Genomic DNA, 22,465 nt, shown 5'->3' with positions numbered 1-22,465 from the left:
ATCAGCTACCGTCTGTACCAGAAATACTCATTGCTGTTTTATCCTCAGCATCAGCATGGGATTGCTGATGTTTGAGATTTCTGGTAGGAGGTCTGTAGAAAAAGCACCTGCTGTGTCGCTTCTCAAGTGTGGTGATTGTCCTGGATCTTCAGAAACAGGACTTTCGTAATATTATATGATGACAGACGGGAGTGAGCAGCTTCCTAATAACCTCCTCGGACTGGCTTTGCCATAAGAGAAGCTGTCAGTTCTTTCATGACACAGATTTATTGAAGAATCTTTCATATGGGAAGAAGCTGAGAGAGCTGAATATCTCCTTAGAGTTATTCAGCAAGCCATCTGGACTGTTCAACCTGAAGAAGAGAAGGCTTGGGTGGACGGGGGGGCAGATAGTATCAGTATGTATAAATACCTAATGGGAGAGAATGAAGATGAGGGAGCCAGACTTTTTTCAGTAGTGCTCAGTGACAGAGGCAATAAATACAAATTAAAGCACATGAAATTCCATCTGAACATAAGAAAAAACTTTTTTACAGTGAGGGTGATCAAACACCACAAGAAGGTTGCCCAGAGAGGCTGTGGAGTCTCCATCTGGGGATATTCAAAACCCAACTGGACATGGTCCTGGACAGACTGCTCTAGTTGACCCTGCTTGAGCAGGGAGGTTGGACTAGCTGATTTCAAGAGATCTCTTGCAAAAAAGATTCTGTGATTCTGAATTTCTTTGGAAAGCTGGCTTGCAGTCCCGAGTATTCTGGGTGGCAGAAAGGCCTATTGTTGCCTTTATGAAAATGGGTGTAGAAGAGTGGACTGGGTGTGTGGGGAAAAACAAAGAGGGCAAGGAAAAAAAACAAAGGCCTCCGCAAAACAGGGAGGATGGCAACAGACATTAAAGTAGGAAGGGAAAGGATTTCAAACCAGAGAAGGTTTGAAAGGATGGGAGAGGGGAGCATAAAGAGTAGAGGGGTGGTTGTTGGCAAACTTGCTGACACCTACAGCATTTGGTCTTTTGTGTAATATGAGTGTGGAGGGTACTTGTGACAGTCCATAGTCCACCTCCTGGCTGTATTGTGCCTGTGCTGGAGAAATCATAGCGTTTTGGCCCACGCATTGGTTCAGGTCATGATGGCTGCCTTGGGTTTCACACATTTGATGCACATCTACAGCAACTTCCAGTTTAGTTTCTTCTGAGAAGAACCTGATCTTCTGAGAAGTGCCAAAACCACTTTGCAAATATAAGCAGTGTCGATTAAGTGAAGATTACTGGGAGATTCATTGCAAAACCATACCGCAGGTTTAGATTTGGAAATAAAAATGCTGACGTAAATAGAGTCATTGAGTGGCAAGAGATCAGCCTGTATTTGAGGAATAGAATAAGACTCCTTCACAGAAATCATGCAGGTATTTTTTGGGTAGATTGCTTTTCTCTGTAGAATCAAATAAATATTTTGCCTGATTTCCTTTTACTACAGAAACAGATTTAAGACAGCAAATATTTATTTAATTACAGAGGAAGATCTTAGCTTTCTCGTTATATTACAACCCACAGCATGAGGGAACTAGTCCAGTCTGACAATGTGGTGGTCTTAAGTCAAGTTACATGGCTTTTTTCATTCCTAAATGTATTTGCAAGGAAAGGATGCCACATGAATGATACCCTTTTCTCTATTCACAGAAAAAAGTCCAGAAAGTCAGTTTCCTCTTTGAGACAATTATGGATTGAATGACTTAGGTATGTTCTCATCACCCATCAAGGAAATGGTGAAGGAGGTAGCAAAGACTGGTTGTGGAGTGTCATGTATTCACTAGAGGCAGAGCAAAACTGGGCACAGGAATGGGTCTTAGGCATTGCTTCTGCATGACATTGCCTGGTTTGGCAAGAAGTCAAAAGCTCATCTTATTGCCTCCATAGAGCCAAACTGATGACGCCCTCAATTGCCTTAGTGCCTTGTCCACCACTTTCCCGTCTTTCATTTTGGAGTTCCTTTGTTGATTGTTTATTACTGTGTTTTGTTCACTCTAATAATGGTACCTTTTTTCCCATCCTGTACCCATGATTAACTTTATTGACCTTGATTCATGAGGCAGATGATGTTGAAGAACACGTACCTCTTTGAAAAAAAGGAGTGAGGGTGATCATAATTTGTTACATGTTAAGTCTTGCAAGTGAAGCAGCTGAGTTCAGAGAGTAAAGCAGCTTTTTCCAGTGAGAATTAATAAAAGGGGAGTGCGTGCAAGGACACATTCTCAAAGGAGATTAGTTCTCATTCACTCTTTCAGAAACTCGGTCCCTCCTCCAGCTGACGGTCCTGATGATTCTTCCCCTGCCTCTCTATCCACATCATGTATACTGTCCCTGCAGAGTTAGAACTGCTTCAGTATGTTTCTGACTGCTAAATTTTGCACGTTTCAGGAACTCATCTTCAGTGGATAGTAGACTATGGCTCCTTAAGTTACTGCCTGTTCCCTGAAGTGACCCTAGGCAATTTCTTGAATTCCTGGAAGTGTGGTGTGATGATTGTTCTAAACTGGTACTATCTCTTAGCAGTATAAAAGAACATGTTTTAAAATAAGCAGTACTAGCAACATCAGCTACTTCCTGAACTTGTAACTGACAAACATTTGGGGGATTTCTGCAGTCATTTGTGATGGTTGCAGGAGGGCAAAAAACATACAGAGGGACAGGAGCTGGTGTTACTGTGCTGACCATGTTGAAAATGTCAGTCTCCCTGGAGAAATGTCGCTGTGACCTGTGGTGGTTGCAACTGAGATGGGGGGTGGAGCAGCAGCATCCCTCCCATTCTGGAGGGAGTCATGTAGACAGCAGTGCTGTCTTAAGCTTCGCTGTAGCTTGAAGATGTAAGGTGAAGTTTCATAGCCTGCTTAAGCTGATCTTAACATAGAACTGCTACCAAAAGAGGTTTTGTTGTAATGTGAAGTTATCCAAGCTTTGGTGACTGGGATCGGTCTCATAGGCACTGAGCTTATGCATGATTTAATGGGTTGCTGCTACTGACAGGGAAAAGGCTTGGTCATTTACTTTGCTTTTTCCTTATGTAGGCTTTATGGTTATTTTTTCTCTCTTTGTGCTAGCTTTAGCCGGTTAGACCTTTTTATGAGTTGTTTTCATGTGCGAGAATGATTAAGAAAAACCAAACCTATTTGGCTGGCTGTTTTGCCATTGCAGGGAGTTACAGCTGTTGACACACACAACTGATTAGCATTGATGTTATCATAGTGTAAGTGGCAGTGCTTAACCAGGAGCGAAGGGAGGGCAAAAGGGAGAGGAATGACAGCTCCTTGTGGTAACGTTGAAACCCGACATTTTATGTGTGTGATTGATACCTTGCATGATTTACTTCAAGAAATAGGTCCCAATTCTGTCATCTTTAAAGCTACATCTATACTGCTAAATGCACCAGTGGTGTGAGGTGGTGGCATTTATACTGTTGGGCTAGTTTCCTACAGAGCAGGCTGGCCATGTTCATCTTGATTGGTACTTTGCCTTAAATCTTTTTTGGGTACCTCTGTGGCTCTGAGCCTCAGTTAATCTCATGTGTGCCGAATGTCTGAACTAGAGAGAGCTGTGTTCTGTAAAAGTGTTTTTATGAAACTGAAGGTTGTGTCATGTGGCCTAAGGTACAATGTGAGGAGATGTGGGAGTGTGTGAAGGGGCGTACTCTTCTGGAGTACTGTGGTAGGACCAGCTTGGTGCAGTCTTGTTAGCACGGCTTTTGGGGAGTGTTCCCTGGAGCTTTATTTTGGAAGGAAGATTGGATCTCTCTGAGGAACGTGGGAGCAAACTAACATCTGTACAAAGTGGATGGACCAGGAAATCAAGATCCAGGGACGAACTAAGTTATCTGAAATTACAGACCTACCTGAAGAGAGGGTTTGCTCTTGTTAACTTCAGTTTGATTTACATAACAGTTTTCCTGAATCGTGGACTGTGGGGTCATAAATAATACTTTTAAACTCAATATAATATATTGTATTTGCTTTTTTTCCCTTCGTTGCAGCATCCCACTTCGTTTTAGCCTTTGCAGAGAATGGTGTACTATGCTTCTGTTGTTTCAGATAAGGTTGTAGTCTTAAGATTAAAAAAAATTCAGAAGTAATTTAGGTTTAAGTATTTTAACTCCTTCTTTATCATTTTTGCTTATTTCAGGTACATGCAGAGTTTCCTTGAGCTTTTAGAATATGAAAATAAAAGTCCTGAGGATCCTCATGTTCTGGATGAGTGAGTAATTTGTTTTCTTGTGATGGTTCATTTTAAAATAATCTGTCTCAAAAAGCAAGTGTTTTTGTACTATAGGATAACAATGATCTTATTTGTAAGGTAGAATTTGTGCAGCAAATGCCAAAATTGTAATCTGGAGCAGAATATAGGAATCTAAGTGCTTTTGAACAATATATTTTGCATTTATACAGTCTGATAGTTTAAGAAACGGCATGAAATGCTTCCTCCAAGGCTCTATTGAGAAGACAACATGCATGTGAGAATATACTTCCATATCAAATACTTATGACTAAAATATCATTTTAGTATACATTGACCTTAGTACTCTGTTGTATGTAATGTATATTCACACATTAATACACTTGAATTTTTTCAATTTGAAAACATTCAATGTGTCAGTCATTGTTTTGATCTAAAAGCTTTTTTAATGGACTTCAATTATTGGTGTTCACCTACCTCCTTGAATAATATTACTTATGTTTTGAGAAGAAAGGAAAGCTTAGCCAATTTTCTTTATCAACAAAGTCATACTAAAATTGTCATTAGAATGTGTCCTTGAAATTTGTACGCATAAAACAGACACCCACCCCCACCCCCCATGTAAGTGAGAACAACAGGTGCAACATATGCATCAGAGAGTTAAAACCAAAAAAACCCAAAACAACCCCCCTGCCAACACTAAGGTCTATGGTTACCCTGTACCGTATAGCAGTCAGCTTTGTTTCAGGAGATTACTTCTTGCAGGTTTTTTGTTCCATTGATTAGTTTTCTTAGGGTAGCTTGTGTTTTAAACTTGAATTTCTTTTTAAGCTCTGGAAATCTTGCCTGATCAAGCAGTGCTTTATAGGAAGTGTTTCGTAAAATATCTTGCAGTCCAACAAATGCTCTGTTTGTGCAAGATGTGGCCTGTGCTGTGCAAAAATGGTGTTTTGTTTTCAGTTTCAGTTACATTAACTGCTATGTTATGTTAGGTTAAGGGTTTTATTAGGTAATGCATTTTAGATGTTATACTCTTTTGGTTGTGGGCGTGTTATCTGAGATCTTTACACTTTATTTTTTAAGTATCAAGCAGTACATGCAGGAGAAACTCAAGTGCACAAGTACCAAATTCCCTGCGTGGCAGACCTGTAGAGGGACCCGTAAGGATTATAGACTGAGTGAATTGTACTGCTATTGAATAAGGGGAAAGTAACTATTTTCTCATTGCGAGTCCTAAGCTGTAATACTGTCTTCAGTTCTGAGTACTACCTATTAAGAAATTAAAACACACATGGACAGTATTGATGTGAAAGGAACAAGAATTAGAGGCTTGGATAGTTCCATCTCTGAATAATGTTGAAGGTATTTGTTTAGACTGGCAAAAAAGAGACTGAAGTGTGAGACACTGGAAGTCTGAGTGTGCAAAAAAAAAAAAGTCACTGTAATAAAGGAAAATTGGTTGGTCTAAGTGAAGACGTGAAGAATTAAAAAATGGCTGATTTTTATTAAAGTTGAGATTGTACACAGGGCAAAAAGTACAAATTCTAATATTAGTGAGAACAGACACTATTTCAGAAGGCTGTAGAGCACCCCATTTTAAAAGCATTTAAGAATAGATTAGATAGCTTTTAGTGATGTTCTAGGCATGCTTATTCTGTAGTGGATAAATTAGCTAGAGGTAGTCGAAAAGTTCATCTGTTACATTTTGTGATTCTGTATTTTACAGCCTGTTTGCTGATGGGACAAGAATTTCTGTTTGTGACTAGTTTAGCAGTAAGTTCTACTACTTGAATTAGAGGAATGTTTTGAGTTGGATTAAGTTACCAAAACTTAGGAGTCTGTTGCCTTTTGAGATGGCACAAGCTGTCCTGGACATCTTAAGCGAGCCTGCCAAGTGTAACACAGGTCGTATAATATCCTGGATGTGCAGGTGGAGGCAAGGTGGTTATGTAGCTTCTGGTACCATCTCAGATGTTCTGTATTTAAGTAGCTGAATTTCAGCTTTTTATGGACTTTAGAGGTTCAAGGTGGATCACGATATATATATTTTTTAAAAGGTTGATGAACAGTTTTCTTGGAGATCTGGTTTTAGAGTCTGTTCATAATTATCAAATCAATTATCTGATTCTGCTGTATGGATAACATGCATTCTTGATATTGTTTCATGGCAATTGGAAATAATTGAGATGTTGTCGTGGTTTAACCTGGCAGGCAGCCAAATACCACGCAGCCGCTCACTCACTCCCCCCACCCCCAGCAGGACGGGGAGAGAATCGGAAGGGTAAGAGTGAGAAAAACTCGTGGGTTGAGATAAAGACAGTTTAATAGAACAGAAAAAAGGGAAAAGAATAATGATAATGATAAAATATACAAAATAAGTGATGCACAATGCAATTGCTCACCACCCGCGCTGACCGATAACCAAGTAGCGATCGGTACTTCCTGGATCACGCCTACCCTTCATATACTGAGCATGACGTCACATGGTATGGAATACCCCATTAGCCAGCTGGGCTGGCTGTCCTGATTATGTTCCCTCCCACCTTGTGTACCTAGCTCAGTCAGTAGGCATGGGAGCTGTCCTTGGACTAGGAGGGCACTTAGCAACAACTGAAAAAATCAGTGTGTTATCAACATTCTCCTCATACTGAATCCAAAACACAGCACTAGGAAGAAATTTAACCCTATCCCAGCCGAAACCAGGACAGTATCCACCCCTTATTCCATACCATTTACGTCGTGCTTAGGTCTCACATTTTTTTTAATACATTTCAATTAACCACCACTATCTTTCATTATATATACACACATATATATATATGCACGCACAGATATCATTCCCTTGGTCTATGGACTATCCCTCTAAAATGTCCACTGAGTTCATTTAGTCCATGACTTTGGGCTCCATCTGTCATAACAGTCTTTCAGGGCCGAAGAGATGGTGTGTGGTGTTGGGCTGTTGCATCCTGAAGCCAGTTCTCATTTCGGTACTGCTGCGCTCGTCCAGTTCTATCATCGTTGCACTTCGCTCGGTTTCATCGGAGTTAGTTCATTCTTCATTAATCTGGGTGATTTTCACTGCTATACCATTGATAGCAACGATAGAAATAATGATATACAATATCATGTAACAGTTGACATCAAAATTCAGTTCATTGGCTATTTTCACCCAAAATCAAATCCCCTTGAGGTACACACCGGACCTCCCCATCCTTTCGCATCACCCACCAAGTGTACCCAAGTCCTTGAGCAAAAGCAATCCCACGGATGGGTTTTCCCTTGCCAGAGGCAGGAGTAACCCAGACTGTCTTCCCCAGCATATTTCTTATGTGCACGACAGGGACTTTATCTCCATCTACAGTACGTAAGAGTCTCGATTGGGCAGGGCCAGCTCGATTAACAGACCCCCTAGTGTTGACTAACCAGGTGGCTTTTGCTAAATGTGTGTCCCAATGCTTGAATGTCCCACCAGCCATTGCTCTCACTGTAGTCTTTAGCAGCCCGTTGAATCGTTCGATTTTCCCAGAGGCTGGTGCATGGTATGGGATGTGATATACCCACTCAATGCCATCAGTATGGTATATGAAATATTTGATGATGAACCAAATATTTACTCAGTCAGTATAACTGTTTCTTAAAATCTTTGTAATCTTGCAATTACTGTATTATATGTAATTAAGTACATATAATAAGGGTGTTGGGAATTTCTTGCTACCTACTGAAGTGAAGCCCAGCTAGGGACTTTGACAGTAAGAGTCATCTTTTACACTGAGTTTGGCCTGTGAAAAGAGACGAAAGACAAGTTATCTGATTAAAGAGCAAATTTATTCTTCTTGACAGTATTGGATAGGCTACCTAAGATTAGAGAGTCAGATTTACTTTCCTGTTCTTTGCATGTCATTTATTCCTAACTTTCTGAAGGCTATGCCATTTAACTGGATATTGAACTGTAATTAGCTATTATTTTAATATTCTTCGCAAACTACGTCTTTCAAAAATATTCTTAACTACGTCCATATTTATATTGTTATAACCCACAGATAAATCTAACAAATTTCTCAACTTCTGTACCAGTATTCCATGTTGCTGCTGTCTAGTTATCCTACTTTTATGCCTTACGGTCAGAGGAGAAATATTGGGAACTCTAGTAGTTAATTAACTACTTTTCAGTGGGAAAAAACCACATATCTGAGTTCATTTATATTTACATAACTTTTCTATTCTTTTGTAATTGCATGTGTCATTTAATACAGAATTTGAACCATTATCTTGGACTTTGTGGGTAGTGTCTTTAGGGATGCATGAATATGAATAGTACTTTTCCCCAACCAGATTGGTTTGCTTAGAGAAGGACATGTGGAAATTCAGTCTGTAAGGTATGCCCGGTACTTTGAATCAGAGCGTTTCTTGTCCTAGCGGTATCTGCGGTGTATCTCTTTGAGTATCTTGCATATAGTAGCATATGAAGAGAAGTTGGAGCGTGCTTCACCTCTTGGTTCTTCTCAGCTGTCTTGTTCCTGCATTGAGCACGCTGTAGAAGCGTGCATATTGCATATTAATATTGCATTAATATGTAAATATTAAAATTACATTAATATACTTCATATTACAGAAGACCCAGTCTGGCATCCTTTAGTCATTGCAGTGCCCATCCTTGTTAGTGCCCTGTGTGATATCAGATGACTTATACATTTCATGATGGCCCCCATCTCTTATTCCTTTAGCTCAATTAGTATCACAAAACGTGAGACTGGCCTGGATGGAAGTACTTCGGCCCCTGTACCACCCCAGAAGCTTCTGTTTGGAGCTGAATGTGGTGTCCACCTCACATGCTCAAATACACGAAGACTTACAGAGCAATTGATTTTGGGAAATTGAATGAGTGCCCTGGTGGTCTTTTTGTCAGCTGAGGCGGACTTCGGTTTCTGTAATGGCTGATCAAGGTAACAGTAGGACAGGAGAGAGAGGGAGCTAAAACGATCTTTTAGAGAGGGTCGATATCCACAAATGTGCTGTATCAATGTTGGCAGTAGTTCTTCAATTAATGCTTTCTAAAATGGTGGAATGACTTATCAGTTGAACATAAAACTGTCCCCTGACTATTTGTGTATTTCTGCTTGTCTGGGGAGCCTGGTCTGGTATTCTCAGAATATCTCAGAATTTGGACTCTCTTTCTGAGGAAACAATTTTATGATCAGTGTTACAGGATTATAGATGTTATCCATGTACTGGCACAGCTGTCTATGAAGCCATGCAGTGAAGTGAATTGGGAAATTGATCTAGTGGAAAAATAGCCCACTTTCAGCTCTATGGTCCCTGAACTATTAGACCACGTGGCCTACAAAGACAGACAGTAGTGCCAACGCAATAGAGAGGGTGAACGTTTAGGAGTAAGTGCAGAGACTAAACTAAAGCTGATGTTTTTCAGAGTGGCCCAACTTATCTCTGCTCTTAGTGTATGAATTTGAGGACAGATGTATGTTCATGAGTGTTACCTTTTTATGAACGTTGGAGAAAATCCTTTAAAGGGATTTTTTGTCTCAGCATTTCTGTGATGAAGGGGTTCAGAGGTGCTTCAGTTTCTTTATTACATTCTGTTGGTTAGCAGACCTTATGAAGACTTACTGCAATGTCGCCACATTACTGTCACTGTCAGTAGTATGGGCATATGCCAAAAGGTCAGGTTACTTTTGCATTTTTGATAACACGAATATCTTTCCTCAAGCTGCAGAGCGGTCAGGTGGTAGTCCTTCCACAGTTCTGTCAAACAGTGTGATTGCAGGAGTGTTAAGATAAGGTGTCCATGCTTAGTAGACGGTGTAAGCTGGCAGAAGTGTTGGAAATTTCCTGTGGTGTCAATACGCATCTGGATAAATACACAGAGGCAGAAGTTGTTTTTCAGAAATTGAAGGGTTTTTAAAATGTGCTGTTCCATGTACTTTCAAAGAACACTTACTCTACCCCCTATACCTGTGAGTTTCTTTGCTGATTTTTCTCTTTGCGGCCCTCTCGTGGGAGGGAGTGTGGGTGAGTGTCGTGGCACTGAGAGCAACTGTAGTAGTAAGCTGACAGTGTGTTTAGAGATAACATACACACAGGAAACTTAGTAAACGAGAAGTAACTTTCCTTTCTGCAGCACTAAGATTAAAATAGTGATTCTGTTAGCAATTTGAAATAAGTAAATATCGGAGTAGATTTGATTAAGAAGGTGCCATTTTGTTACTTTCAAGTAATGTGAAATGCTACTTCAGTTAGTTTTGCACTTTGAAAGTGGCTACACTTTCTAGTAGAGAAATCTTTCAGAGTGTGAACTTGTACCTGTCTTTCTGGTGATTCTTTAAAAAAGAGTAACCAATCAAAAAAACCCCATTGCATGTCTGTTCCATTTGAAAGGATTTTTCTTTCAGTCTACTCATCACTTTCTTGTCTTTAATCTTTCAGATACTACTATACATAAAAGAGTCATAGCAAAAATTCTCTTTGTCTTTATATTGACTTTCTTATGACTTCTTTTCTTGCACTGTGATGATAGATCAAAACAGAGTAATATATACAGTCATTAGGGAGTTAAATAATAACTTGTGTTGTGACATTCATTAATTGTCTTTGCAGAAGTCTATAGGCTTAATTTATTTAACAGCAGTGGTAACGCCTGAAATATTCTTTTGTTAATACAGAAGCCGCTGAAGCTCACTTGACTAAAATAGCTTCATATTAATAATTTCTCATCTGTCAAACCACCTGCATTATTTATTCATTTGGTTTTGAAAATACGATACACTGAATTTTGAAAAACCAGTCATTGCTAAATAAAATTTTCAGAGCTGTTCTGGAGTATTCCTTCCTCCCAGCTAATCCCATGAGCATTTTAAAAATTCCTTGATATGGTCTCCTACAGTTTGAGTACAGTAAAAGCTTTGTGTCTTTCAGGGGTGTGTGGGGAGGGGGGGTGGTAAGAAATGAGTGGTAAGATTAAAGAAATGTGTTTTGATTTCTGCCCTGCTGCTTTGAAACATGCCTCTGTACTTCATGTGCTTGGTCCTTTAAAAGCATCTGCTTGATGGAAATGCTTGAGCAAACTCAGTTATCTTTGAAGATGGAACGGGAGGTTTGTCATATCACTGCAGTAATGAAGAATTCCTTTATTGTACTTATTTGCACACTAAGCTTCAACTATGATTTGCTGGTCTGTAGCAGATAAACCTCCTAGCCCTTTCTTTGCCCTTCAGCATGCTCTCTGCATTTGGTAGTGGGATGTCAGCAAACAGTTTGCCCTCATGGAGCATGTAGGCATCATGTTGTATATATTGTGGATAGTGGAGATATTTAAAAACAAATAGCAAAGCTGTCAGCAAATAGCAGTTAGTAGAGAGTGTTGTCAGTCGTCTTTCAGATGTGATTGTAAGTGTTGTTTCTCAGCTCTGTTTTTAGCTAGTGTCTTGTTGCTCTGAAACAGAGAAGCAGTATGAGTACTGCCAGGCGCTAGTCTTGTTTCAGAAACTAACATCAGATCTCAGTGGTTACAGACCACACAGAATCAAGACTCAATAAACATGAAAAGAGTCTACAAACCTTTTAAGCATTAAAATATTTTAAGCTGTCCAGTCAGCAAGATCAGTAAGTAAAAGAACAGTCATTCTGTACTGTGATGGTATTTAGATTGGGGAATTAGGTTGTTAAAACTTCCCCTTTTCTATGCAACAAAATAGTGTTGAAAGACTACTGAACTGTTTGTTAACACACAGGCAAAAATTGGCGGTTAGACTGAGGATGATGAAAAAACTATTAAAAATGAATCCTACATTCCTTTGTAGCTGGCAGTGTAGAGTGGGAGAAATAATTTTTAAAGTGTATCACTTGTTAAGAATGGTATGGTGTACTATCAAATGATTGTCTTGACTTAAGTGGTTATGAAAAGGAAGAAAGCATCTGCTTTAAATGTGGTGACTAATTGGTAGTCTTTTTTACTTTTGGTGGTCTTAATGTTCTTTCCCCTGCTCGTTGCAGGGGGGTTGGACTAGATGACCTTTAAAGGTCCCTTCCAACCCAAACTATTCTATGATTCCTTCCTTAGCTGGTGTATATTCTACTTCTGATAAAAATAATTAATACATTTCTTTTCAGTGTTCATTATAAATCTACTGAGAATGTTTTGCTGTTCATGTTTTTTTAAAAAGGATCTTTAGAATTGCAGATAATAGGCATAGCTGAACAAGTCTCCCAGCTGTACTTTCTTTTGAAAGCAGCATTTCACTGTGTGGTTTCTTTTTTTTTGAACAAGATCATGTAATCATTGTGGTGTTAATATTCATTTAATATTAGAGTATGTAGCAGAGTTGAGTAGTACTGATTTTCCATGTCTAGGCTTTAGAAAGCTATTAATAATTAATATTTCAAGTATGTATGAGTTTGCATGTGGGGGAAAAAAAAAGGATGAGCGCTTTGAAGATCATAGGTGTTGAGCTGCCTTGGCAGGAGAAACAAAAATCCTCCAAGCTGTTTCAAAGTAAGTGCGTGCTTGTTAACAGGTGTTTGTTAAAAGCAATGGAAGTGATATCCTAAAACTTCCCGAGCTACCACAGAGAAGAGCCTGTCAGAACACCGTCGTATGTGCTCTGCCATCCAGCGGTGTAAAAGGAAACTGAACAGAAGTCACACTGATAATAATTACCTATCCTGATATTCAAACTTAGCAGAATAGATGCCAGGTAAAGGAAATGCATTCAAAAGTTACACGGCACGGTTGAGGTGTTGGGAAGAAAGTATGAAGCGTAAAACTTCTCAGGAAATTATGAAGGGCAGTCAGGCTGTTTTTCCTGAGTTTCCTTCCAATCTCCCAGCTACCGTTGGTTGCAGAGAATGAGAGTTACCATGGTACATATGATTGCAATAAAAGAAAATTTGTTGTTCTCCATTAATGGTGAAGAGAAATTTGATTTAAAGGAGTGTTTTGGGGAGGAATAACTTAATTTGAGGCCCTGAATATTTCACAGATCTCGTGAGTGAGACGTTGACCAAATTTTTCTCTTTAAATGGGTTTGTTTAGCTACTACTATATTTTTTATCTTCTCCTTCTGATAATTTTTTGTTGACTGGGAGGGATAGTAAACAGATAAAATGGTTATGCTGTGGGGAGTTGAAAACAGAAGTGAGAGATTCAGTTTAATTATACTTTTAACAATCTGCTTCTAATTTTGTTTCCTCTAGCTTTTTAGATGTTTTAATTAAAGTCAGAAACAGACACAATGATGTGGTTCCAACCATGGCGCAAGGGGTGATTGAATACAAGGAAAAATACGGCTTCGATCCATTTGTTAGCAGTAACATCCAGTATTTTCTAGATAGATTCTACACCAACCGCATCTCTTTCCGTATGCTTATTAACCAACACAGTAAGTAATTGCTTTTTTATCTTTGAGAATTCATTAGTTATTGCTTGCAAACCTGAAGCCATAGCTTTGTTTTGTTTTGCCCCCCCCCGGCCCCCCATATTCATGACTAATTTTTAATATTCTGTGCTAATTATGGTAAAAGATATGCTGGCAACTGGTTTATTTGGTACTTTGCAGTTACCAGAAATTAATCCAAAACACCAGTACGCTTTCTTCTAGAATTGTCAGGCTTTGTCACCGTGGCTGTCACTTTTTAATCTTGTTGGCAGAGAAAGCTTGCATAGTGATACGTGAAGTATTTTTAGATAGTAGTGGAGTAGCTGTATCTTTCTGCTCACAAATCTCTCAACATAGTTTGTAGAGCTGACATTTATTTCATAATTAAATGCAAGGTTGCTATAAATTTTGAATAGGTTATGCACTATGTATTTTTATTGTTGTTTTTTCAGCAAATTATCTAGACTTTCCTGCCTTCTAAAGAGGTTGAGTATTTCTAACTTAAGTTTTAAATTACATCCCTTGTCTCCCTCTACTTCCTATTCACTAGAAATAAATGCTACAGTTAGTCATCTTTTGTCATTAGGTTCTGTTTCATTTGTTGTTACTAATAAACTTACTTTTTTATATTCATATTACAGAGTGAAAGGAGTTACTTGTACAGCTCCTATTAACCAGTATGTGCAACCATGCAGAAAGTGATCTGTATAAAGTTAAGGACAATCTTGTGATCTCTTTAGTGTACCTTTTAGCTTTAGAGCTTCATTCTCTGCCCGGTATTCTACTTTCACGAGCTCTTAGAAATTGTAGTACACTACAGATAACGCGGATGCTAGAGTACTGTAGTGTAAAGTATATTTTACTACAAGTTGTGTGTCTTTCCAGTTATCTTTTGTGTGACTAGCAAATGTCTTGCTGTGTGTGTACAAATAACTTCTATGTGGCAAAGCACAAAAAATGAGATAAATGTGCAGCTTATTCTTTACTTGTGCCTGGGCAGACAAATGACAGACATAAAACCAAGTTAAGTTAAAAGGCTCTCACAGAAAAGTTCTAGCAATAAGTAAAAACATTGTCCTAATAGAATTATTAGGCCGAGTGTTAGCATAATTTGCACTAGTTCGAAAATACTAAACTTATTACATTGAACTGAAATGGCTTTTCCTATGGACACTTTTATTTAACTGATTGAAACTTTAAACCACTTATAGATGCTTAAAGTTTAATTAACCTTGTACAATTTCTCTGTGCTAAGTAATGTTAGTAATCTATCCGTGATGACAAATATTAATCTTGAAGCACTGATGAAAAAGACAATGGGAAAGCAGAATGCAGAAACGGGTTTTTATGTAGTTGCATTTGTTTCATACATTATTGACAGTCTGTTTCTTACAGTGCAGTTCTGCAAGGTGCAGTGTGCCAGTGTATTAGCTCACCATGACCGGAATAGGAAAAGCTTTCAGATCTTGTCTTTTGCTCACCTCATACTGCATCTGTTTCATATCAGAGCTGACTAACTTATTACAAGAGCAGAAAATCACTTCTGCCAAAAAAGTGTAAAACCTTTCTACTTCTTTGAGAGCTAAACTCTTGGTGAAGGATCTGGTGAGTGCCAGACCCTTGTGCAAAAGAGGGAGTGGGGAGCATACTGCTGAGGGTCAGGGAAAAAGTCGAGTGAGTGAGACCTCTGTGCCAGCTGTGAAATTGCAGCTTAGGTGAGTGTAAAAGGCTTTTAATGCTGTCTTACAGTTCCTCAGTCCTTTTTAGTATAACATTTTTATTGTTGAGTACTGCTGTTCTGACATAATGGTATGAATGAAGCATTTTACGTTTTAGTTTTATCTAATTTTTGGTAGTCCACTTTGAAATGTAAGTTTTTACCTTAACACTCCCACACCACTATTTCTGTATTAACTAGTCTTAGCTATTAAAAATTTAAAAGAAAAAAAAAAAAAAGGAGGAGGGAGGCAAGTAGTCTTCCTAAACAAGGATTCTGGCAATTTGCTAAAGTATCTTTTTACAAAATGATGCGTTATCCAGTAAGTTTCAGATACCATCAGATTTAAACTTTCTGGGCTGCCTCAAGCGTAATAGACAATTTACTGCGGTTTCTTTTTCCTTTTAGCACTTCTTTTTGGCGGAGATATTAATCCTGCTCATCCCAAGCATATTGGAAGTATTGATCCTAATTGTAATGTGGCAGAGGTGGTTAAAGGTAAGATGAAGTTAATATTTTTGTTGATCTTTAAAAAAACCCCACAACTTAAAATACCCATAAATATGTTATTGAGATACAAAAGACCGAAGGTGATTTAAATTCATTTAATAAAATAAAAAAAGAAAAAAATGGAAGTTCTGCAGGTGCTCACAATAAAGCCATGGGCTTATTGAGTCTTTCTAATGTCTTCATTACTGAGAATGGAGAAACCTTTGGTATGCTAACAGAACTAAGAAAACAAATTAATTTTTTAATAATGTCAATCTGTCCTTTTAAATATCAGATTAAGTATCTAAGTGTTTTATTAAATTTTAGATGTTTTCTTCCCTAAAATACTTAGAAGCAAGTTCTCATGTACTGCTTTTTTATCTGATGCTGGTACTAAAGAAAATTGAGAGTAAGTGAAATTTTCCAATTTGTTTAGTTAGGCCTTTCAGTAAAATGTCCTCAGGTGTACAGATATTCCAGTGAAACTCCCCATTACTATGTGCATCTGATCATATCACAGCCTATTCTCTCTTATACAGCAGACGTGTGTGATGGTTGTACCTGAATGATTTGGTACAGTTGCACTAGAAATCCTGTTTGCTTAATAAATCCTGTTTGCTTCATGTTGTGAATGTTCATATGCTTTCAGAATGTTAGTAAGTGGGCATGAAGCATGCTGTCTGTTTCAAGAACTTGTTTATTGAAGGTTCACACTCTGGGTGTATCTATTTACAAATACAGGTCTTGCTGTAGAAGTGAATTCCACCCTCTATCCTTCACGACTGTTTCTGCAGCTGTAGGAGGGGAAGAATGCGTTTCTCCCTTTTGCTTTCTCTTAGCCTTTGGTGAAGTAAGAGGGAAACCTTTCTTATGTCAGACTTTGACCTGCATAGCTTGTGTTGTAATGTAGATGCTTTTTACTGTTGTGAAGGCTTCTTGGCTTCTAGCACTTTTTGGCTCTAAGGTGGCCTTTTTTCAGCAGCTTTTTCTTTTGATTGATCTTATTCCACTTTGACCTCAGCATTGTATATGTTACAGATGTGTTGTTTATTTAGTTACTCCTTCTAATAGCAATGTTTGAATCTATTTTGATGATCAAATTCATAGTTGCTGCCTTGAACAGAGGAGTGCATAGTGTCAGAAGGTGCTTAGTCCAGTTTTCAAGACAGTAGCTAAAATAGATCTGCCACATCTGAAGAAATAATCACTGACAAAATGAGGGCATCATAAACAGTATCCAGTGTTGTCTTTCAAAGAAACAGAATGTCCTTAAAGACAGAGCCTGTCTAGAGTCAAGGTGATTGAAGCCATTTCCTTGTAGAATTGTTGGAGGGGTTAATTTACATTCTGTATACTGTGCTAGCTCCAGAACGTTCTGGTTCACAGGCAGCATTCTGAGCAATTTGTCAGAGTTAAGATGTTGATTTTGGCACTGTATGTGGCAGCTTCAAGCTTTGTGTGCCCTTCAAACAAAATTGAAGAAATGATTTAAACAGTCACTTCTTACATCAAGCAGCTCCACCAAGTGTTGTGTCGGTAACTGCCTGAGGTGGGTCTCTCTATCTCACTGACTGTCCCACAGTAAGATTTTTGAGCTGACAGCAAATCCAGGCTTGTTCCTGGAGGCAGGATTTTAGATGTGCTGGTAGATCCTCGCTCTTGTTGCTACTTACCTCCAGCCATGACGAGTGCTTTGAACTTCGTAGTCTCTTTTACAGTCTTAGGGCTCTGCCAAAGAGTTGGCTTTTAGAAGAAAGTAAAATGTAAGACTGGACTCAGACTTTGTTTGACACAGTTTTGCTCAGGGCTGGATATTTTACTGGATCGTGAAGTGATAGTGCCTTACCGTTCATCTCAAGGATGTTAGGGTGGCTACTTCTTGAAAATGGATGAGAGTTCTACATTAAATTTAGGGAGGCTAAGTGGATTTATTCAGAGCTGCTTTGCTCTCTCAAGGTTTGCATAGTGGCTGTGTCTGCTCCACATCCGTGTATTGAGAGCTTTTGATTTATTCCCACACAGTTATTGACTCGCTTTTCAGAGGCCTTGAAGTTTTTCTCCGCAATAAGAATCCAACTCCTGCCCCCTGGATCCATATCTAGTTTTCATTTCTATGATGTGGAAACCCTTTGAAATGTGCTAATGTATTCCTTTCTCCATGTAGATAGCCTTATGGTCACACTAGCTACACTGCTATCTTCAGCTTTTGATGACTGAGTCAAGATCGTGGCTGTGCTTCTTATGCCCCTTTTCCCTAAAGCATAGCATTACTCCTAAAGCCATCAGAAGTTCTGAGATGATCTTAGAATATCATGTAAGTGTAGGTATTCCTGCATCTTTCTTTCCTAAATTATGCACATCCCAGGCTGAGGTTCTCTGTACAGCTTGGATATTAAATGGGATTTTGATCTTTTTACTAGGGCACATTTTATTGTGTTAATGACAGGACCCTTTTAGAAAGTCTTTGGAGCTGACCATCTTGACACAAAAGATTCCTACTGGATAGCTGATTTTGTGAGACATTCCTGGGACTTGATCAAGAACATTTTCAGTGTTGATTAGCTGGATTTTACTGGACCTCAAGCAGCATTTGTGTGATATGTCCAGCCTTGCAGATGTCGGAACAACTAATATAAATTTTTTTCAGATAACAGGGCACATTGTAGATTATTTCTGTAGACAACTTGAAGGAGAACAATTATAGGTAACCAGCCCTTTTTGGGCACTAGTGATTTTACTTTCTTTGTGTTTGTCACATAGCTCTGGGTCTTGACAGTGACTGTTTTGTTTTGTAGTGTTGCTTTGGACGGGAGGAAGAAGATAGATGTAGGGTGAGGTCAAATGCAATTGTTATGGTATCTTAGCAAATTTCTCTCTGCAGAACTGCCCATCTGTTTATGTGCTTGCTCTTAGCCCACCCTTATTACGAGGAAGCCACTTTCATTAAGGCAGCTTGAGCAATGTAGTTAGAACATCTGAGTTTGTGGTTTCGCTTTAAGCTAACGCTTGCTGCTTGTTTTTAAAACATTTTTGCAAATGAGGTACCAGTGAATATTTAGAACCACTAAAGAAATCTTTCAAACAAAAGATGACTTAAACTTTCTTGCTGTATTTTGACAATACATAAAGCCTAATTTGGATTATGGGGTTCAGTAGGAAAGAATGAAGAATCTTAAAGATTCCAGCTTTCCCCCCAAAAGACTTGAAAATCAAGTGTTGTAAACAGTATTGTGTTTGGAAAAACTGAATTTATGGTTGCAATGTCATCCTTTTTTATCTGAGATGGAAAGAACAAGCGTTAAATTGTGATTGGGATATGACAAATAAGTAGATATTATGGTCAGCCTAAGATTATACCCTTCTGGTTTTCAAGTCCTGAACAAAGACGAAAAATAGCTTGTCTCTAGTAATCTGCTTTTGTGTGTAGAGCTTTAAACAGAATTTGCCCTTTCTTGACAAATGGGCTATAAGAATACAGAGAAAAAGGGATTAGAATGGATACTAGTTTCACGCTTGTAAACCAGTTACTAAAATGAGTGTTCTGCTTGTAGTCTTTCACATGCAGGATGAACTTTGCTGGTCGTCTGTAGATTATTTTGGTAAATCGGTGTTCTATTTTGCAGATGCTTATGAAACAGCCAAGATGTTATGTGAACAGTACTATCTGGTGGCACCTGATCTGGAAGTTGAAGAATTCAATGGTAATTGTGAAATTAATTTAAGTGATGCATGTAAGAAAAAGCATTTCTAATACCTGTGATTTCTAGTTTTGTTAATTAATTGTAAGTTATAATTTGAACTCTGCAGTCCTATATGCAGAGTTACTTGTCGTCTTCTAAGGTGTCTACATGGGCACCTGAATTATAGTTTATCATTATGACATGTTTGTTTACTTATTGATGCTGAATGCAGAGTGCTAGTTGCTGAATTCACTATCACTTTAAAGGAAAATAAAGTAGTCAAGAATCTTCATAACTGGGAAAGAAACACGCCTGCCTTCTAACTAATCTTTTAACAGACCTGAAATTTGTTTCATTTTGAAGTGTGCTCGTAAATTCCACTATCGATCCTTGCAGCAGTGGTGAGCTCTTCCTTGTAAGATGGCAAAATTAGAAACTTTTTTTACATAGTCTGTGCTTTAAGTCCTATCATAAACTTCTCACATGAAAATCTGTTTCAAGTTGATTGTAGAGATGAAAATTGGATGCTACGAAACTGATGAGACAGTCCTTATGAGTGTATTGACTGATTTTTGTTCATCATTTCTATTGACAAGAGGTAAATTGTCTTGAGTGATCCTCTCACAAATTTTAGACAGCTGTCCAAACATAAGACTACGATGTATCCAAACTTCAACAGAAGAATTGCAAAAGTCTCAGAAATAGGTAACGCTTAAAATGAAGGGAGTGATATACGGGAATATGTGCTGCTCAAAGTACTATTTAATATTGTAGAAATACTTCTCTACACAAAAGCGATATTGTCAACGCTGATGCATTACTACGAGCCCTCTCTCCCAAAATCAAAGGACCCAACCTTCTCCCCCCTCCAAAACTGAGTGATTTTAGAGCTAAAAGTACTGCAGTAGAGGAATCAATGCAAAATTCATTTGAAGGCCTAAGTTGCTGGATCTTATAAAAAAAGAAGCGAGGAAAGAATTACTTGTTTCATTTAAACTAGCTTATTATCAATGTGAGGAAAGCGACTTTGCAGATTACTTCACAAGAGCAACAATAACTTGTTTTCTACATGTACTCTATGCCTCAAACAAGTACGAATCAATCTGCCTTGGTTTTGGTGATGCATAAAAGGATTGGAATGTGGACTCTGACAAAATTAACATAGTAGAACAGCAAGTTGCCTTGCAACTAATTATGCAAAGCATTGTTTTGATCTTTTCCTTTTCCTAGAAGTTTTCACTACTGTGAAAACTACTGTCTCTTAAAGTAATAGCTGGTATTATCATCAGCCCTTGGTGCCAAAAAAGGATGAAGTTGACTCCAGTCGTGTTCTGTGCGCATGTTTGTATCTTCCTGCAATTTATGAAGCAGGCATTTAGAGACTTTGCTTCAATCTGAACTGCTGCTGAGTCTGACAAGCTGTGACTGTATAATTTAATGCCAGTAGCTCTTTGAATGTTCGGGGATGACTGCATCTTCAGTACCAAAACTGTCCTGCAATGTATTAAATGCAGCTGTATTATTTCCTGCCAAATCAATTAGCACTCTAGCATTCAGAGCTGTGCCAAGCCATACACCTCTGCCGAAACACTAACAACAGGACAACAGTGGACAAACAATTCAGTTATGATTTGGAATAAGAAAACTGTGACACTGTTTGAAATATATTTTGAAAAATTTTATGAATACTTTACATTTTATGTGTTTTAATTAAGGGAAAATATGTAGTTGTTTTTAGAATATTTAAACAGTGAATTGTTTTTGTTTAAGATTCTTTTTGTGCAGCAAATATGCTTAAATATTGTGTGTGTTAAGAAAAAGAAAGTTTCCCACTTAAGTGGGAAAGTTCTCTTAGTTAACGTACATTGTCAGTATGAAACCAGCCACTGCTTAGTGGAAGTTTCATATCTAAACAAAGTCTGCTGACAGAGATGTCTTTGAAAATCATCATTAGAATGTGTTATTTCAGGTGACAGCAGTAACTGAAATTTATGTTTTTACTTCATGGAGCTAATCTTGCACTTGGAAAATTAGAACACACTTACATACTTGTCTTTGCCTACAGTTTTGTGTTATTCCTGTAAATAGAAATACTACAAAATACTGTTTTGAAAAAAAATAATTCGGCTTTTTTGTTTTTATTTTTTTAGCTAAAGCTCCAAACAAGCCTATTCAAGTAGTCTATGTACCTTCTCATTTGTTTCATATGTTATTTGAATTATTCAAGGTAGGTTGCACTTGTTAAGATTTCGAAGGGTTTTGTGAACTTACATTACTGTTGAAATTGAGATTCTTTTCAGTTATAGCTTTTAAATGTTATTTCAGTTTTCCTTTCTTAAGCTTATTCTTAAACAAGTGAAGAGGGTTTGAAACTGTTACAAGCTAGGCTTACAGCCTTCTCTTACGCCCTTGTGTACTTAAAAAAATTTCTGTGTTTTCCCACTTCTCCTTCTGTGCTTTTGCAGCTGATTAACTTAAAACACTCATGGTAGTCTATTTTTGCAATGATGATATATTCATTACCTTGCAGTTTTCATAAGGTTGCTTCTTTATTGCATATTTGAGGACTGGTTAGGATCAGTGTCTGCTGTTTATTGTGAAAACAAGCCCATATGTCTTTGAATAGTGTAAATTACGTGCTTTGTTTTGTTTTTATTTGTGTTTTCTGAATAATGGGAAAGTGTGAGAGCTATTGTATGCTTTCAAATAAGATAGGTGGTCTCTAGGTGGTGCAATTGAACTCTAGAAATTCAGGGGAAAAATGCATTTGGTCAGAGAGAAACTTTTCCTATATTTCCTAAATAATGGTATTTTGGGTTTGATTTCTGATATTTGTCAAGTATGTTCATTTAAATCTTCCTTTATTTTGCCATTTGTAACATTAGTTCTAGGGCAGAACAGGTGAGAATTTGTATGCTACTTGTAGGTATGTTTTGGTACAAGTCATGAAACAGTATGAAACCAGTAAGTT

The 22,465-nt window shown here is 38.1% G+C and overlaps 1 protein-coding gene across 5 annotated transcripts in view; it reads left to right on the top strand.

Moving 5' to 3' along the window:
• Nucleotides 1-22,465, top strand: part of PDK3 (pyruvate dehydrogenase kinase 3) — a 64,582-nt gene that overhangs the window by 28,670 nt on the left and 13,447 nt on the right. For 4 of the 5 annotated variants that reach the window (XM_075174734.1, XM_075174716.1, XM_075174724.1 and 1 more), the window contains 5 exons: nucleotides 4,169-4,240; nucleotides 13,427-13,611; nucleotides 15,734-15,823; nucleotides 19,438-19,515; nucleotides 21,645-21,721. In XM_075174734.1, the coding sequence (XP_075030835.1) occupies nucleotides 4,169-4,240; nucleotides 13,427-13,611; nucleotides 15,734-15,823; nucleotides 19,438-19,515; nucleotides 21,645-21,721 (502 nt within the window). Of the gene's footprint in view, nucleotides 1-1,711; nucleotides 1,733-4,168; nucleotides 4,241-13,426; nucleotides 13,612-15,733; nucleotides 15,824-19,437; nucleotides 19,516-21,644; nucleotides 21,722-22,465 lie in introns of those variants that run through there. The other variant, XM_075174751.1, reaches the window with a different exon arrangement.

The sequence above is a fragment of the Calonectris borealis genome, chromosome 1 (genome assembly GCF_964195595.1).
Source record: "Calonectris borealis chromosome 1, bCalBor7.hap1.2, whole genome shotgun sequence".
Taxonomy (NCBI): Eukaryota; Metazoa; Chordata; class Aves; order Procellariiformes; family Procellariidae; genus Calonectris; species Calonectris borealis.
Note: the sequence above shows the minus strand (reverse complement) of the source record. Positions and strands in the feature narration are given on the sequence as shown.